The sequence below is a fragment of the Strigops habroptila genome, chromosome 7 (assembly GCF_004027225.2).
Source record: "Strigops habroptila isolate Jane chromosome 7, bStrHab1.2.pri, whole genome shotgun sequence".
NCBI classification, from domain to species: Eukaryota; Metazoa; Chordata; class Aves; order Psittaciformes; family Psittacidae; genus Strigops; species Strigops habroptila.
In genome coordinates this window covers 63,123,565-63,144,241 of record NC_044283.2, presented here as the reverse complement: position 1 = coordinate 63,144,241, position 20,677 = coordinate 63,123,565, and the positions used below count along the sequence as shown (strand labels likewise).

The following is a 20,677-nucleotide window of genomic DNA, read 5'->3' as shown; positions in this document are numbered from 1 at the left end:
AAAGTCAAAACACAGCAGTGTACCAGCTACTAGGAAGAAAATTAACTCTATCCCAGCTGAAACCAGGACATCATGAAGCATAATGTCCACGCAAAGCCTATGAAGTCCAGGAAAGACCAACCTGTAAATTAACACCTTATACCACTATGACAGGAGTGTGCTGAAAGACCAAGCACAAATTTTGCACTGTCTGAAGATTTGTACAGCAACACTAACATTCAGCCTCCTTCATTTATAGAAACTATATTTACCCACAATGGTGTGTTTGCACGGCATGTTCCTGTAAAACATCTATAATTGGCATATAAGCTTACACTGCGGATTTATCTAGCTGCATTATGTACTCGCTTTCCACAGCAAAACTTCCACAATGAAGCAAATTCTGTCAGCAGCTCATCATGTACCATTAAAAAGATTACAGGAAAAAAAACCATCATAAATGCACAAGGACCTTCTCCCTAACTGCTGCACTGTCTCACACAATACAATTAATAATTTAACTATCTGAAACTTCACATGTGCAGGGCACTGCAAGTAGACCAGTGGCATTTTCACTTCAAATTTATAGAGTCTTTAGTCAGTATACTTAATCTGCATTTCTAACACCTGCTTCAGTCGGCTGTGAAGTGGAATGTTATCTATAAAATTTTCTTTCATCTTTGTACTGTCCATCTAACAAAAAATTATGATTGTGGATAATTATTTGACTTTAAAAAGGATATGGAACTTTTCACATGTTTTTTGATCATTTCTTGAAAGACATGCTCATATATTTGACATTCCATTTTATTAAAAGGTTTGAGTTTTTTTAAAAACCCTGGCTTTCACATTATTCATGTTATCTAAACCTATGTAATATAGTTCTTCTTCAAATAGTTAACAGTCACTTTCCATACAGTAGCAAAAAATGTGGGAAAGAAACTAGACCACAATTAAGCAGCGAGGCACAAAGAGGTGCGCGTTTTCAGGCTAACAGCACCTGGCCAGTTTCAGGCTACTTTGAGGCACGTGCCTCAAATGCACCTGGAGGAAGAATTTAGAATGACTTTTCTACTCAGGTGGGTATCAACACTAGCACCTGTATCACACCACACTACAAAGTGACATCCCATCTTCATATATTAACATACAAAATTCTCTAATTGACATGGAGTGGTCACCACATTTAGATACAAGTACAAACAATTCTTTTTACTGGGAAGAAAAACTAGCAAATTTTCAAATTTTTCACCCTGTTGGAGCTCACATACAGTCTTCCCAGGGTGTGACCCCCCTCTGTAAAACATACCAAGTTTTTCATAGATAAAGTCAGATGATCATCTAGTCTGATCTTCTACCAGCTAACAGGGAAGAGGCAGCATTAACCATTCTTGCAACAAGCCCTTACACTGGAGTTGAACAAGGTACCTTCAGAAAATATTTTAGAAAAGGGATTTTGTGATACAACCTTTTTTAAAAATAGAAGCAACAAATAAACAACTTATTGGTACAGGAAAGTAACCAGCAATAAGTGGGTGAAGAATGGGAATGAAGGAGGAGGAAAGAAGATCCTGGGAAGTGCACACGCGTCATGCCAGAAAGATGATAAATTGTCTGAGTAAGCCTCAAGGAAGATAAAGGAATTAACTCAAAGATGGTTTAGATTTTGCTGGGTTAGGGTTTTGGGGTGATTTTTTGTTGTTTTTGTTTTTACATAAAGCAAAATGAAAAATCTATTCAACTGACAGAACAGTGTTAAAAGAAGCCAGATAATAACAGACCATCAATTAAAGTATTTCCCTCCCTTCCTTCACAATAACTGGTATTTCCAAATGTGTGAACTAAGGATGAAAGACGAGGGTTGCTTTGATACTTTCAAAGAAGCTAAGGCAAAATAATAATGAAGGAACCTCTCGGCAACAACACAAGTACAGCCATTCAAAAAACAAAACAATGAACTGCTACTGTCCCATACTGAAGGGTCATGATGTTCTCCCAAAAGTGCATTTTAAAAGGCCAATAGCAAATAATAACATGAATTTCTCAAGGAAGCTCCAGTTTTACGATAACCATGCCTTCTAGCTGAGTTACAGACTTTGCGAAAGCTTTTGACCTAACCTCTGGCACTTCCATTAAGACAGTATTTGTCACCCTGACAGCAAGAGGAATGGTTTCCAGCCACTCAACTTACAGTAATAATGATGTCCCTCTTGTTTTTATCCCAAGAGACTGAGGGCTGCCGATTCGCGGACTGCTGAGTTTTGAACAGGCATTGCCAGGTCTGATAGAGAAGAACCACAGAAAAAACCCATCCAAATCCAGGCAGAGCTTTAACCTGTTCTGGGCCAAAAATCAAGAAGCTTAATAAATCAATGTGTTTTGAATTAGAAGGCTTGCATAGAACAATACAGCACTGGTACTGCTGTTTGTAAAGGGATGTCATGAAACATGCATTCTGCTTTCTAGAATTCAACTCTTGCTAGCTGCTGAATCCACATTTGGCAGACAAAAGGAGGAAGAGCTCCATGCTCCATTCTGGATTAGTGCAGGCATGTAGGTGACTCCTCAGTATACCAGATTGTATTTTATAACATATACAGATGCCAGGTGAAACCAACTCCTCCTTGCAGCAGCCCTAGTTCAAAGCGCCAATGAAGCAGAAGACAGGGGTTTAAACACCTCTGTTCCAAACGAAGGGATGATTTCTCTCCACTCCCCCTGGCTCAACACACACTCTTCTCACGCAGGTGACTAAAAGCTGCAGCACAGAGGAAAGATCATTGGACCATTTCCACCAGAAGCTAAAACTTTGGGGGAGAACATTAACAGTCGATTCTAAAAATATTTTCATTTCCTTTTGATGAATTTTTTAAAAGGGAGGGAGAAAATTACATATTTTGTGCATTTCCAAATCTTTCTGCAGGGAACATTTACCCTTAAATCAGGCCAAATTACTACAAGTTTGTGTACAACCACTGCCCTAGAGGAATGCAGTTTTGTTTCTTCTGGTGTTAAAAGATACTACAGAGAGAGCAAAATAAAAAACAAATTGTCTTTCATACTGCCTCCCTTCTCAATTTCTCCTCCAACCTACCCAATGTAAAGAACCAAGAAACGAAAGCGCAGACACAAGTAACTCTTTGCAAGAATTTTAAATCTCATTTTACAAATAAATTGTTCCAAGTTTTGTAGCGTAAGTTTTCACCTTTTTAAACAAAGCATGCAAATATTTCTCCAAGCATTTGTCATAAATCAGTAGAGCAGCTTTTCAATGCAACCATTTTAAAAACTAATTTCAAGCAAGTGATATGACATCATTCCATGACACAAGCGCCAGTGACTTAACCAGAAATAGGACATCTTGATCTTACTTTCTAACAGAACTAGTGAGAACTCCTCCTGTTCATTTTGTTTTCTTTGTATTGGAGTAAAAGGACAGGAAACTGTTGCACCACAGCAGACCAGAAAACAAAACCAAAAAACAAACCAGTACCCGACCTTTTTCAACATTATGATTCACACACAAGTTCTGCCCTAATGTAATTGGGTTTTTTCTGCAAGTCCTGACCATTAACAAAAAGTAAGCAGAACCAGAAAAAATAGCCCAAAACAAGCATATTCTTTCGACAAAAATTATACATTTTCACAGTAAAGAGGGCAATGATGAATTTTACAAATTATGAAAAAAGTAAAGGGGAGGGGATTCAATGTACTGTCTTGGAAGCAGTCATCAAGTACCACACCAAGCAAGAGCACTAGATAGGGTTGCTGACAAAAAAGTAGGTGTAACCTACTGTTAGCTGTTGTATAAAGAAGTGGAAAGAAAGAATACAACTATATTTATCTTTTAAAATATAGTATTTAATTATTTGGGGGCTGCAGAGAGAACACAAGGTAATATCTTTAATGGCTTACTCATTGGTACCTTTAAATAAACTTTTTGTTTTTGAAGAACTGGCTGCTTGAGTCCTGAAAGTCTGATGGAGATGAATTAAATGGCCAGTAACAAAAGCTATGGGGAAAACTAAGAAAGCACTGAGGCTAGCTACAGCCCACATAATTTATAAACATTTGACAGCTAGTAGTTTCATTTTTTGTTTTTATGTAGATTTCAAGGCATTTCCCTCTTAGACATTGAAAAAAAAAACCAAACGGGGACTGATCATTGGCCTTCTAGAGGACCCACTTTTCTGAGAACTTCACAGCATATTTTCTTTCATCTTGGTTACTGTTACCTATCTTCCTTTTCCCTAACATTTCAAAGATAACCAACAGCAAGGCTGTTATTTGTTAACTGGTTCTCAGACAGCCTGCACTGGCTGGCTGTGTCAATCGCTACTGACTTCATTGGTCTTTTCAAATCAGACAGACCACACAGATTTTCAGTTATCCCCCACCTGATTTCTCTCAGTCCCTTTGGAGCAAGATTTCATTCACTTCTTTTTAACTTTCTGACTATTGCACCTTTACACTTCTATGTTAAAAATGGCTGGAGGGACTGAGGCAGGGGGGCACAAAGACAGAATGAATGAATGGTTACTGGGATGGGTGCACATGCCTAGCCATCCCTCAAAACAATCGTGTTATCAAGGGCTCTTTTCTTAAGCCCACAGTAACGGGTCTTCACCACAGTGAGCTTTGTTACTCTGCCTTGCTTGTACCAAAATAGAACAAGCTTACTCAAACTTAGGTATTAAACTGAGCATGCTGTACACTGGAAGAACGAATACACAATAACAGTGAAGGCCTACACATTTTCAAATGCTGACAGATCTGGAAACTGATGATGATGCCCAAACTTACATTGAGATTTTATATAAAGCTAGCAGAGATCGAAATGAGGATGTTAAATAACATCGAGAAAGCCAAGCACCAGGCACAAAATATAAGAAAGTTACAGTAAAGCATCATAAGTGGTTCACCAAGATTATTTAAATTCCACAGAATCCAAACTCTTCCTGCCAGGTACATAGTATCTGGTCTAAAGACTCACTGCTGCTGAGACCTGCCATCCCCTTCCACTCATGCAAAAACCCATCCTTCAAGGCTGAGGTGGCTTCCCAAGTGGCTGATTAACAGGCAGAACTTGCTCAGGACTTTGACAACTACCTGAATCAAATTTGGAGCACGGGCCAGCATCAGCACTGTACTGCTTCAAACACGAAGAGGAGACCTCTTCTAAGAGTGAGGTGGCACACCATAAAGCAGCTCTGCTCTGAAATTAAACAAGACTGAATCTGGAATTCAGCACCTGTTATGAACAGACTTCCTGGCAAGACCTCCTTGTAAACAGCTAGCACAGTAAAAAGGGAATCCCAGATGACTATTCTGCCTCTTTTCATACTGCAAAGACACAATTAAGAGGGAACAAAGGGGTATACAAACATTTGCCTGGGTTTAGAAAAATATTTACAATGTTTGTGCTAGAAATAGTTAAGCCAGATAAGAATATTTACCCTAGAAATGACTAATACTAAAAAGTGATAATAATAAAAAATATAAATAAGAAAAAAACCCCTAAACCACTCAACATCCATTAAGGTAAAATAAAGTAAATAAATTCAGCCAATTGGTTATTTCCATATGTGTGGATTTCTTTAAATAGTAATGAAATCATTGCTAAAAAATCCATTGTTATTAAAATAAAAAAGTTGGCTCAGCCTACCAAAATTAGATTTGTAAGTTGCTGGTCATTCCCATAATTAAATCTGTGTCACAAATTTGCAAGAAAAATGGACACTATGACTAATGCATTTACTTGCTGCACTAGTGCTGTCAGGCTGTGTAAATCATTATGGCTGCTAAAGCAGAGTAGGTAAGAATTCCATACATTTTCATTAGCCAACTAGGCTTTGTGTGTATGTGAGAAGCTAACTTTTATATTCCCTGCTAGCTTTAACTTTCATTTGGAAAACAATGTAATTAAAAACACTACCCTGGATTTGATTAGCCAAGTGGCCGCTTCCAAAAATTATTTGAGTTTTGGACAATACGAACCATCTCTATTGCCTTTGAAACATGGTCAGATAAACCAACAAACCATACATACTTAATTTGGACAAAGGAGATTAGTGAAATAATATGCACTTGGAATAGGTTCCTTCCTTCCAAGTGACTTATGTAGCCTGGACACATGACTTATTTCATCCCATAGGTTTCAACAGAGAAAGCTAACCTATTCCTAGACAGCATGGGAAGAAGTCTCAACCAACACTTCCATTTTTTGGCCACCCTTTGCTCTGTTTTCTCAGGAGCATAATGGTCACCAGAGCAGAGTCCTCTGAGTTCTCTCTTCTCCTGTTGATTTCATGGCACCACAGACCTTCGCATCTTGGTTACAGTTCTTTGCTTAAGGTGAACGTAATGGCTGTTCCTTTCCCACTTACTGTTCATAACCCCAAGGCACCAAAGAATAAGACAACTGGCTCACATCACAAGCTGGATACTCTTATGTTTCCAAGCCCATTCTCTGGAGCAGAAAGGAGATTAATGCGTGGAAGAAAAAGATTAGACAAGACTGTTTCCAGTCTAGCAGTGCAGAGCATTTTGTGAGGACATCCTCTTCTAGACTTTAGGCCCTCTCCTTCTTCCATGCACATGGCACTATATTGTCACTGTAAACTGAGTTTAGCTCTCAATCGAGCACGTGTCTCCACTTCAGTGCAAGAACACCTCAAGATGGGCTATACCTTGGTGAACTTCAAGCCAAAGGAACTGAGCCACTCAGGCAAACACCATGAAATGATCATCAGCAAAACATGTTCTGCAGTATCCTGCCTATTGCTCTGCACTTTAGACATTAACAAGCATTGTTTTTCTGTGGCAGCACAACTTTTAGAAGCAGACTAGAAAGACTTAGGAAGCACAGTAATGCGTACAGTGTTAAGAATCTCAGCAGACCTATACTTAAATCCCAAACAATTTCTTTAGCCTCGAGGTGCAAAATTACCCTCTCCCACACAAGTGGAAGCAGCTACCTCAGTGCTTTCTATCTCTCAGCAGATCTTAGTATGCATTTGCATGCTTTACAGTAGCAACTTTGCTGATAACCAACCAGCCAGTATTAGTAAAACGCTATCAGATTTTATTAAAGCCCCATTAAGAGGAAAAACTGAAATCACTTCTTATGTTCCACAATTATTGTAAACCAAACTGTTTAAACGAGGGGAGGAGATAATGATATTAACTACCCAACTCAAAGCAATCCTCAGTGGTATGATTCTAAATATTCTCTCGGCTGAAATTTATGTAAATTGAATTCATCTATCGTTAGTTATTACTAATCTAGCTACATATAAACACTTTTCTGTAACAATTAGTTCTTTAAAACACTGTGTTTTAATTAGACCCAGGACATTATTAAACTAAGTGTAAATATGTAGATATAATTCCGTGCATTGTTTTGCCTGCATATTTATAGGAAAATAGGCGTTGGTGGACTTTAAAAGGAATTACTTTGTGGCTGAGTTGGTATTTTTTTAAAATATCCTTACCAGTGAAAACACCTCCAGATGCTTAATATAAGTGTGTTTCTGTTTATCGAGACATATTTGGCATTTCTACATTTTGCCTATCACTATGTGTTTCGTTTCATCTAAGTAAGCTCATCTCAGTACCATACTAAAATTAGGCTCTTTTCCTTCAGACATTTTGTTCCACAGCTTATTTTAATTTTTCTCAAGGCCCATTTTCTAATCTAAAAAATAAATAAAGAGGACACCCCCTAAAAAAAAAAAGAAAAAGAAAAAAAAGGAGTTAAAAGCCTAGCACATCTTTCGGCCCTTTTAAATCAGCTTGCTTCACACTGTCATACACAGGTACTGGCCCACAGGCATACTCTGAGACAGACAACAACATACTGCCCTCCTGGCTTTGTCAGGGCTACACACAAGTGCAGCAACCTGCCCATGTGCTACACATCGCAAGACAAGGAACATGAGAAAAATTGCAGCCTTGCCAATGGTCAGATACTTCCAAATTATCTCTAGGACATGTATATGGTTATGGTCACAAAAGTATATAACTACATCTAAGCCTATCCACAGACAGCACACCATCAGACACCAATAAGAAAAATGCAAATGTGATTTACATTCATCATAAATTAAAGATACAAGAAATAGGGTCTCTACCCATAGCCAAGCCTGTAAGTTAAGCACCAATATAAACAGATGGACTTCCAAAAACTTCATCACAAGCTTCCATTATTTTCTCAGAATAGGGCCAATTATTCTTATATTTTATAGAACAGTTTTGCCTTCAAATTAGTATATATATATTTAATTTTTTTTTTAGGCTTCACCAGTTGTCCACAGAAAACTTACAATGTAAGTGACCACATGCTAGTGACATTCAGAAGCCATTCAATTAAAGACCATGTAGACCTACAGCACTGGAAAACTGGTAAACAACTCTGGCTACTTATTACAGTCCCTGGCCTACCATCATCCCATTGTATTTTCAGTCATCAACTTCATAACTAGAAAAGTTTGCAAGAGCAAAGCTTTCAGTAAACATATTTGTGATTTTTTTTCTGTCCTACACACATTTTCCCTACATAATAATGATTTCAAACTACGATACCACAATAAGCATCTAAGTGTGTGAATATATTTGTGACTTAATAGTAGCCGCTTTCTTCATAATTTTATTTTGTTAAACAATCAGTAATTAGAAAAAAACCCAGCTAGTACTGTAGTCTGAATCTAACTAACCTTTAATATTTTTGAAACGTCCTTCCTGGAATCTTTTTTTAACAAGAATGTTTACTGCAATGCTACTCCAAGATTTCAAAAAAATTCTGAAGTGAATAAAAACCAAAATGAGGTAATTACATGTGAATAGAACTTTCCAATGATCAGTTAATGGAACTAAGATAAAGCCAAAATCAGGAGTATTTCATGAACATACAAACTAGCTCAGCTTCTTGAAGTGAGATTTCTTCGAAGAAAGAAGAAACAGGTTCTAGAGATTAAAAATATGTTCATGTTGCTTTACCAGGAGCCGGCATTGTGGTCAGATGCTCTGGGGCCTAAATTCTTATTTGAAGTCAAAAGACATTCTCCTAATGACAGCTGAACTGAGGCCTTTGGGTATTCAAGGAAACCTCCTGAACCGAAAGCTAGGGACAGCAGAGAAACAGGAGCTTGTGCCAAGAAACGAGAGAAAATACCATGCACGTACGCAGACTTAAGAGTTGCTCTAACACTGGGATTCCATGGTTTGAGGCTGAAACTACCTTCTTCCTATTGGAAGAGGACACAATAGGTGACAAAAAGGAACAAGTATTTGGGAATTGATATTTTAAAAATGTGAATGGACATCTATACCCACAAAACTCACATCCATCCTCCTGACCTTAACCTAGTCCCCCAAAAAAGCAGCAGCACAATGAATACCTTCAAAATGCCATGCAAGTTTCTCTCTTGGCAGTACAGTTTTACATACTTAAACTCCAAATGCCAGCTTTTCATAAAATGAATATGCCTAAACTGAGTTATTTTGTACCTGCAGTTTTAATTTTAATTTCATAATTTGAATTCTTTTGTCATTCATTCATTTTATACATAATAATCTTCCTCTTGGGGACACAAGATCGGAATCACAAACACACACATCTAAACATGCACACTTCTAAACATGCACAAATTTTAATAAAGAAAAACAAATTCAATTATTAGCTGCATAAACAAAACAATCAGTCACAGTAGCTTGCCTACATATAAAATAATTTGTATTTAATATGCATTAATGTCTCTCTAAATGTATCAATAAAAGAAATCTATTCTTTCTTTCTTCATACATATATTTATTTAGTGTTCTTTCTGAATCTTTGTAGACCATTAGGCCCACAAATACTGGTTTTGCTTTTTACAGAAATGGTTATATTTCCATCTGGATTGATTGCTTTCCCATATCTAGCTATTTTAGTGTGTTCCTCAGAGACATTGAGTGGCTTCACTGACAGTGAAATATGCTAAACAAATGACAAGTCACTGAGTAAATTAGCATCTACTCTCTGATCAGCTGGGTCATGTTTTCTTTTCAAAATCCATGGCCTCTTGATAGAAAATAATGAGTATTTGATGGGCCTTATTAGAAAAATCAATATATTGATGCCCATGTCTGAAACATCTGCATAATAATAGATTCTGTTAACCCATTAAGGAGAAAATAAAGATGTGTTTACACATTATTAATTTACCATGAGCAGAGACAATTTATTCACTACTTTTCTCAAGAGTTTAACAAAAAGAAAAGAAATTGTAGTATCTGTATCAATGGCATGGTGACATAAATTTAAAGATTATTCAAATTTTTGCCAGCTAAATGGCACAATCCCACCAACACTAACGTGAAGAATACAAACACAAGTGATATTGTTAAATATAAGACTATTAAAGCACTTGCTATAAATACTGCATTACTTACCAAAAAACTTCCAAAAGCGGAATTAAATATAGCAGCTGCCTGAAGAGAGAAAAAGATAAATATCAACAATGGTAAAATAGCTATAGTACAAGAACAAAATGTTACTCCTCTGCCCAATAAGCTATTAGATTTTCCAAATACACACATACACAGAGACCATTAGGCAGTTAGCCACTGCTTAAAAAACTGCCGGTGGCCTGTAACTTATGAAAACTGATAGATTCTAGTTTATGCGTTCATAAATAATGTGCTGAAATGGACAAAAAGCAAGAGGAGAAGAAAACCCTTGCAGGTAGACTTAAGAGGAAATATCCAGAAGAACTAAGAATATTACACAGCAGCTTGGGCTCACTGCTTTTGCTCTAATTTGGTATGAACGTTTTTACATATTTACCTATTAATCAAAATAAATATAATCAGATTTAACTAAACCACTGCATTTTCACAGACTTTCAACTATTTTAATGGAATAATCATCAGGGAAGCAAGCCAATCTAATTGTTCATCATAATAAAGTACTGACAAAGTCAGACATTTCTGTAGATTGACCAACAAATTTAAAATAGGAACAACAACAACAATAAAAAATTCCCAAACAAACAAGAAACCCACCCACAATGACCCCGCACTTCTGAGGCCAAAACGTTTACTCCATAAAATCTTTTAAAATAAGGAAATAAACAATTTTGATAATTACTTTAGAAGTGTTTGCGCTTACCTAAATATCCAGGAAATACAAAGTAGCAGTGTTATTTCTTAAGATTAACTCTTTAAATTCCAGGAAGTTAAAACCTGAGTCTTGACTAATAGTTTTCCCCATTTACCAAGAAAGAACAGAAATTCTTGTATGGCAGCCAGTCTGATGATGAAAAGCCACACAGCAAAGGTAAGAGGAAAGGGAGGAGGGAAATCTACCATCTACATGAAGATTTAGAGCAGCGTCAAATTAATCACCCTGGACACTTCCAGCCACATATTAATAACAAGGGGATGTTAGCAAGTTCAGCAAGTTTGAATAAAGTCCAAAATCAGGGTAGGAGCTGTAGCTGAACCTGCCTTCTGCTCCATAGGAAGATGCAATGAAAATGAATGGGTAATGAGATCCTTGGCTCTAGAGAGCTTAGCTTTCTTATTCAAGTTCATAATTAATTCAAAGCTTTGATAATTTCATTAGATTCCTCCTCTGCTGGCCCTATCAATAAAAGATGGCACTGGACCGCAGCTCCTCAGTGGCCCAAATACAAAAACAAATGCAGACTGGGAAACCTTTGCTGACTTGCTTACTAACAGGGACAATGGCATATGGCACTCCATGTTGCGGAGGGAGCATCTGAATAGATATAGCTAAATAAAACATTATAGTTGACAGTTGTAAAGTACAATAACATATTTTAACACCTCTTCCTCATCAGTATTCCTTTTTTGAACATTAAAAAAAAAAGGCACAAGTCCAAACAGCTCCTCTTGCCAGAGACCACGGCTGAGAGCCAGAGTGAGTACTACTTAAAACAATTCTTCAACAAGTGTGAATGAAATCAGGATTTTCTACTTGTATTTGAAGCTGTGCAGCTGACACTGTCAGGTGGCAAAAGAGAGACACATTACACCCATGCACACAAACCTACTGCAAGGGATCAGTTTCAACACAGGACATGTCCTTGCAGGTATCTTTTGTTAATGAATCCCTCTTAAAGCTGCTGTTATTATTATGTTAAAAAAACCCATCAGGTTTACCAAGTCTCTTTGGTATTTGTTGGGCACATGCCATTCTTACACAGATTGTATTTCACCACTTCTATCTGATCCCTTTTGTTATACCCTGTCTCTGAATCTATGAAGGAGGATGTAGACTTCCATTTTTAAGCATACTTAAAGATGCCTTCCTTGCAAAACAATCTTTGCTATATAAAACAGTGTAAATCAACTGTGAAGATCTGAAAGACAGAAGCATCTGGGCTCCACTTCTGCAACAGAAGGCTGGGAGGAAACTTAATGGTCTCCTCCACCCCATGCAGATTTTGTGTGCAGAGTGACAGTTACATTTCTGTCTGCTACCAAGAACCTTACCACTCACCCTTTTCAGGAAAGCTGGTGAAGCCCACATAAAATGAATAGAGAGCATAAAATGTAGCTCTTCCCTCCCTAACATGCCAAACTTACCTCCCTGTCTCAAAAATATCTGGCTTTACCAAAAGTTGGGTTCAGGCCAGGCTTTGCTTGCAGCACAGGTGAGCCTGCCAGACCATGTCTACCAATGCTAGAGACATAACTTCAGTGCTAGACAGTCCTCAATTGTTTTCCTGGTCATTTCCACAATGCACAAAGAAGAAAGCAGTAGCTGGCAAGAACCGATACCCTTAAAAGGACACTGTGCATCTAGTTCTAGCCACATCAGTGGCTACCAATTCTGATTTGAGGATCATTTATAGACATGAAACCTTTACCTAAAATACACTGCAATTTCGCTTCCAGGAATGCACCTGGAAAGGTGGTAGGAAGAGATACTAGATGATTCTGTGGTGGTGATACTAGATGGTGATATTTTGGCCATCAACAAACTTCTTTTTTCCTTCCTGATCCACTCAGAAGATTTCTATGGGGTTTTTATTATTCTCAAGAATCTAACAGGTACTAAGACAACAATCTCAGACAAATTTTATGCTTCAGGTATTCAGCTAGTCATGTGCAAAAGTCATAATTCACAATGGTCCAGGAGTACACTAGTTTGCAATTTTTAATTCTCTTTCTCCAATGTGTCAGAAATCTTCCATGGCAGATGATTAAACACTCATTAGAGGCAAGAAAAATAAAAACAAATAAAGCAGGAAGACTGCAAATTAAGCTATAATCATTCAGATGATTTGCCTCAATGAGGAAGAACTTACACATGTCAATTACTCTATTTGCAGTTTTCTTTATAAACATTTCTCCTGCAAAATAAACCTAGAAGTAAATTTTTCTGATACCCACAAACCTGTCGATTCTATATGTGATTCTGGTTCAGCTTAAAGAAACCTGTAGTAAACTGAATCAACTGCTTTAATTTGTAATTAAACATACCCTAGTACATGACCCTGTAGAATTTAAACACTTTGTGCTTCCAACTCCCTTCTATCAAGAGGGATAATATTGCCTACATACCTCACAGGGTATTGTCAATATTAATTCATTCTTTAAAAAGCACTCTGACATCCTTAGAGGGATGATACAAACCAACATTAGTGCTGACACATGATACAGCTAGGCTCTTCATTTTCTATTTGAAACATTTATTAGTCACTACTAGTGTATAACTTTTTTAGTGTTTGCTCCTTTTGTGCTTCAACAGATATCAGAATGTTTGCAGTCAGCTTAAATGAAACAATAAAACATGAAAACGTTTACATGTCCTTATAATACTCTAAGTTCAGATTTGCATGTGTTTGCGAACTGTTCATTGCACTTATCATTAATATGAGGGGAGTGGTCTCTATAACATCAATAGAAGATCCTTTCAAAAGGTCAATGCATAGCCATGTATTGAGAGGTCAGACTGCATTCAAAAGCAGCAGTAGTAACAACCAGGCCAATTACTCAAGTTTACATCAACTCAGAGGCAAGACTGAAAGTCACTGCCAGTACTCTTAACAGGACTAATACAGATGAGCATTGTATGTGTACACTTGAGTTTAAAATAGTACACACTAGCTCCACTAAACAACAAATTTACTTAATATTCAGGAGGTACAATTTCAGTCAACTCCGTATGGCACTGGGCTTGAGGGAACTCTCGTGCTGATCTGTAATTCCAGGAATTATCATCTAGCCTGGAGCACTTTCAAGTTATGAGTAAGCAGCCCACCTCTGAAGGAAACCTATCTGTCGGAAACCTTCCTTTTCTCATACCTGAACCTAACAGGAAGCTTTTTGGTATTGAACTAACCTATCTTGGAATTTATTAGACTACATATCTTTTGACGATAACATAGCAGGACTACATTAAAGAAGAGAAAAAGATACACTGGCAATATTTGAAACATCTGGGTCAAACCCCAACATTTTATCATTATTGACAGGATTTTTATGGAATTGTTATGCACAGCTCAACTGGAGCTGCAGTTTCCTTTACTGCAGAGCCACAGGAAAACAACAGGGCCTCATGGCTTTATATGTGGACTATATAAAACAGTAAAAGGCTTTTTCACCTATATATATATTTTTAACTCTAAAATGTTTGATTCTTGAGTGTCATTTGGCAGCCATTAGGGAGGTAACCTTCCTAAATGTACTTAACCCTATGCTTACCCCCAGGCACCCCATAGCCGAGAAAGCACATGCTATGTACATTAGGACCTGTCTGGCCCCAAGTCGTCACCAATCTATGGAAAGGACGTTGCAGGGCCAAGGCCACAGATGCAGAGTAATGAAACTAAACAGTCTCGAAAACATCTCAGAAGGAAGCAACCTAAGCATCATACAAAGCTGCTCTGTGTGTACCCATAATTACCTCAGGTTAAAACCTTATCATTTTCAGACATGCACTAGTAGGATATACAGCTCAAGTACCAGGCACAAGATTAAATATCCCATTTAACACACATAACACAATGAGGAAGAGTAGAAAAGAACTGGAGAAAGACAAGGAGTCTAGCAGTACTACTGCAGGATTATGCAGTAGAGGGTATAGAACACAAAGTGCTAGTAGAACATGTCATAGCGTCCATGTAAGTAATGCAAAATGTAATAGATACATCTCCTATTTAACAGGGAGAAGGATAAAAAATAGTAAAAAAAAAAATAAATATTGAAGTGATGGAAATGGTTTGACCAAACAGCACAGAAAAGAAAAAATTATCTACCCAAAGAGATCAGTGTAGATCGAGAAGGTGGAGGAAGAAGGCAGGACGTCAGAAGTAGCTTGAATGAGTTGGCAGAGTCCCTTTAAACAACTCCTTCAATCTCCTATTTAAAAATAAAATCTCATGTGAGTGTTACTGCAGCTCATGTCTTAACTGCTGTTTCCATTAATAAGATGTTACAGCTCTGTAGAAAGCTATTTGCCACAGCACTGTTACTGCAAACAGAATATAAATATACCTAATAAGGTTTAATCTGTGTTGCTGTTCATAACTATTCATCTGAGTTCAGACAGGAAAAATATATATATATATTCAAGTTCCTGGTTTTGAGCACTAAATTGAATCAGGTGTCCTCTTCTCTTAAGAAAATTAAGTTGCTTTTGTGCAAGAGTGTTTTAATGAGAACAGAGCCTGCCGACATTGATAAATGGGAATGACACCAGAGAGAGCATGTAAGCAGGACAATATGTGCATGTTACAGTCTTACAGGCTATTTTTCACTGACTATCCTGAATGACTTCGCTGTTTCTTAAGGGGCCTATTAATCTCAAATTTAGTTATTACACAACGTTTATTTGAACATATATTCTGTAGATGATGACAGTTAATAAAGGAAATCTTTTACAAGCTGTATTTTTACATATTGTTCGAACTGGAGCTCCTAGTCATTCTACTGTATTGATGGAATAACCTAGTTATGATGCAGCTTTAAAAAAGGCACATATATTCAGATTCTTTTCTAAGCATATAGGGACTCTTAAATAACTGTTAAAATGCATATAAAATCCTGCTACAGCGTGGCAAAAATAAAAGAGGTAGTGTTAACTGCTCCACAAAATCTCTAGCTGCACAGTTGCCCCCTCAGAGGCAAATCACATGCCTTTTTAACACTCCAGCATCATCTCTGAGGAATAAATTGGGCCTAGGTTTGGCTCTTGGAGATGTATACACACTCCACATTGAATTCAACAGAAGCTGTAGTATGCATCTTACACAGGAATTTGGCCCCATGTGTTGTATACGCGATAGGGCACCTCAACAGTGGTATTCCGTTAAAACAAAAAACTTTACACACCAACCCACACCAAACTAAAACCATCCCCTCCAAAAAAAAAAAACCCAAAACAAAAACCCCAAATTAAAAAAATAAACAAACCAAATGCAGACTTTAATAACAACCAAATTTTCAATCCAAAGAAATCTTATAAAATATGAACTGATGTTCAAAAACTCTCTTCAAAGACAAATACTGAATTACTCTAATTTTCTTAATGGAGTAGAATATACACATAACCTTATACTCTTAAAAAACAAAAGCACAAAAAAATCCATACCACACAAAAAAACCCCTACACCCACCAACCAAGGAAACCCCAGAATACCAACATAAAACTCCAAGATATAGGGGAGATTATGTTTTTATTCCCTATGTTCCCTGTGGTTCAACACAATTCGTTGACCGTGAAATAGATATCACCTAATCCCCAACCTGCCTCTAGAGCTGTGCTGATAGTATGAAAACATTTCTTTATTTTCACTGTGTTCAATAACCATCAGTTTTATGAAAATGATGCTGAAAAGGCACCAGAAAATGAAAACAGAGTAACTAATACGCTATTTGTTTGCATTTCAGCGGGGGGAATGTCATCCAGAGAACACCTCTCGCTGCACCGTGGATCCAAAGCTGTGCACACTACAGATTTGTTCCAGGCTGGCAGAGGTTGCCATAGCCCAAGTACAAGTTTGTGCTGCTTCAGCCAGGCTCAGCATTTGGCCACAAAGCAGTGCATGGAAACAAGCTAGGGGCTCTGCTGGCAGAGAGTTATTGCCTCCTACCTCTTACTAGCCAAGTTCTTTCTGTTAAAAATCAGTCTTTCACTCCCCCATTTTTTGTAGTTCCTCATAACCACCACCGCCTGTTGGTAATAATATTTACAAACACAAAATCATCCATCAAAAGGATATCAAAAAGCAGGCTTTTTAGACACACTTATTTAGTGTACGTGGTGCTCTCTGTTGAAGGATTTCTCTGTTTCACCAAGAGTTTCAGCAATACTGAGACAGCGAAAGAAAACTATCCTCCTTTCTTTCCTTTCATCAGAAATGGTAATTTCTCTCTAGCACGAGCAACCAGCATGACTCAAGGGAGCTCTGGAGGGTCAGCATGGCATTTCTCATTGAGAGGCAGTGGGAGATGACAACTGGAAGCCAGGAGACTATATATATTAAAGGTTTTTTTCCAGAGAGTAAAACCAGAATGTAAATATTTGTTAACAATTTAAAAATGGCAAACATTAAGCATTCAGATCTCAGGTACATTTATGTGTCAGTCTGCAAATTTCCACCAATACTAATACATAGATTAGTAACAGGAAATCCATTTTGAGCAAAGGTTGGAAAGCAACACTGTCCTGTGTGACAGGATCATTTTACTTGAGATTACTTGTATAATAAAGCAGAATGAAAACAAAAGCCTTCGTCATCAGTGCCAGAATGATCACATGAAGGAAGCCAGGAGGCTTTTTTTCTTAATCTCTTTGAGGATTTGGAATGTCCATGTCCACATTGAAAGAACCAAGACTTGGTCTCCTCAGGTATAGAAAAGATAAGATAGTTCTTAAGAACAGCGTACAGTGCCCAACTAGCCCAGACAATCAGCTGTACAACACTGTTGCTTCATTCATACTTACTTTGCTTTATCCAAAATGCCCCAGATCCACCCACACCAGATGCTTTTGTGCCTGTGTAGCACGCAAAGCCGGTGCAATGCTCATAAGGCCAGTAACAGGGGAAAAGGCCTATCTAGGCCCTATCCAGAAATACAAATGTAGGCAACATACACCTTTTGCAACCTCACATCTATCCCTTCAGGATGCCAAGGTCAAGAGAGATTTCCTCCTTCTAATAACCATGGTCTGTTTCCTTTCAACAATGATGAGGGCTGCCAGCAAATACAGCCACACGTACTCTGACTTCATCCTTGTGTGACAGTGATCGACCAGCCATACCCCAAGCCCAGTGGTACCCTGAAGCTGTAGCTCAACCTTCCTGTCCTCCCATGAGCTGCAGTACAAAACACAAAATCACACTCATAAGACACTGTGCCTTCCAGTGCTGGTTCCTATGTCACACATCCCAATGGAGTGATAACCTGAACAGTGGACTTTTGAATACCAACATGAGCAAACACAGGCAGTTTCTCTTTTTCTCTCCTCTACTTAAAAATTATAAACACAAACATTAAGATTACTGCCCAGTGCCAGTGTAAACATTCAAGCAAGCATTGATCTAAAGCTGACAGGCTCATAGCAACACACACTTTCTCATACTGAGTACATAATGTCAAAACTATCTGCAAACTCCATGCTCTAGCATCTGACCTCTTCCTCCACAAACTTCATAAGGCTCTGCCATGTCAGGAAGCTCTGGGTTCCTGGGAAGGCATATAGCCAAACTTTTTGTATGTATTTTTCCCCAGATGTAAAGCCCATTTCCCTAATTTCCTAGACACAGGTAAACAAGGCAACTTCTCCCTGCTACCTACACACTGTACAGTATAAGCTTTAGCAGCCATAGATTTGACCTATGAAACAGACCACGCTAAACAATTAGAGGGCAAAAAGGAAAAAACCTAACCAGACACTGACACTTTGGTATGAAAACTATCCACAAACCTTACATCATGCATTTGGTAGTGACACGAGGCTTATTACCTTAGCAGTGAAGACACTAGCTCTCGCACCAAAACAAATGGACTGCTGAAGAATGATTTAATAAAGGAGGCTCAGCTGAGCAGCAGTATACAAGTAACTCTGCCAACTTGATCCTCTCTCATGCCCAAACACTTCATAACCTTAAGTGAGTTTCTCTCTAAAAAAAAAATTACTGTAGAAGGTATCCTCAAAAGGATACAGAGCAATAACAACCTCCCAAACATACTTTTATTTAAGTTCACATTTTCTGAGATCTTAAGCTGTGATAAAAACACTTAGAGGTCTTGTCCCCTGATTCTCCTGGAGACACATCATCCATAACATGATTAGAGGTCTAGTTAAACAATGCATCCCTCAACTCCAAAGAGTATTACTTCCCTGCTGAAGTGAAATGAAAGCACAAGGCCACTTTTTAAAAGGTGCCCTTTGCATTAACTGTAAGGCAATGCCTGCACCAGTATTTTTCTATAAATATCCCACTGTCATATTGCTTTCTGACCAGTTAGTAGCAGAACCAAACACTTTAACTGCTATGCCATCAAAACCGGCTCATAATGACATTGTTATTAAAGTCCCTGTCACTACTACCACTGGGAAGAGCCTCACTATTAGTTGTACAATGCCAGATGGGAAACAAAACACTACTGCAAGGAAGGCCACATCATGAGGAAGCTGGCTGAAGTACTAGCTTTGTAAAATAAAAAGTAGCGTGGCCCACTGCAGAGATCCATGAACCTCTGGAGCTCATGTCAGAATGTGCCATAGGTAAAAAAGAAGGAGATTTTAATCTCGTCAACAAATGTCTGTCCGTATCTCAAAGTACAGTTACTATTTTTTTGTTTTTAAACCTAGCCCAAAGGTTAGGCTTTACTGTAAGCCAGCATTGCATGGTGCTGGAAATTCCCTTTTTATGAGACCAGCCAAAGCTTTGCATGCTGCAATATTGTGGCAGAGGTAGAAAGAGAGGGGAAAGAAAAGTAGCATGCTATAAGGAAGAGACTAGCACCATAGTGCTTCACTTCCTTCACTGCCTGAAGGAAGTGAAGAAGAAAAGGAACAATCTTAATGCATGCAACTGCATTCTTTTAAAGGCTGCTCAGATACTTCTGTCACCTAAGTTAACAATTCATATAACTAAAAGTTACACATGCACAAAGTGAGAAAGTGCATAAATGTGCATCTTTACATATTATGTATCCCAAAATTTACCCAAGGAGTTCAACAACTTAAGATCCAAGCTTTTTTTATCTGAAAGCAAATTAACTACAACATTGCTATTTACCACCACCCTTCTTCTGAAGCATGCCCCAAACATCTTTAAATTCTAATCAGTTAGTTGCCCCCATTTTCTTCCAAGAGGACTGCTATACACCCTAATCCAAAGAGGAAGTGGATGGGGGTGGTAGTCTTCATTAAAGCGCAAGGATTAATACTTAAATGCCAATCAAGTCTAGGTCAGGGACATGATTTTTCAACTACTTGGCTACCAGCAGGAGTACATCATAAACTACAAAATTTCTGAAACTTCAGAATTTTCATTTGCATATACATATTTATTACATAAATACATATATAAAACATAGAGACCCAACTACATTAAACATATTTTTATTACTTCCTTGAAGTAATTTACTTTATTCTCTAATAGGATAGAATACTATATAACCACTACTTCTCTGAAGAAAAGGTAGAGAGAAAACATTAAAACCTATGGCT

At 37.8% G+C, this 20,677-nt stretch overlaps 1 protein-coding gene across 6 annotated transcripts in view; it reads right to left on the bottom strand.

Moving 5' to 3' along the window:
* Positions 1–20,677, bottom strand: part of SLC10A7 (solute carrier family 10 member 7) — a 144,074-nt gene that overhangs the window by 82,947 nt on the left and 40,450 nt on the right. For all 6 annotated transcript variants that reach the window (XM_030491790.1, XM_030491793.1, XM_030491791.1 and 3 more), the window contains one exon: positions 10,411–10,449. In XM_030491790.1, the coding sequence (XP_030347650.1) occupies positions 10,411–10,449 (39 nt within the window). The remainder of the gene's footprint in view (positions 1–10,410; positions 10,450–20,677) is intronic.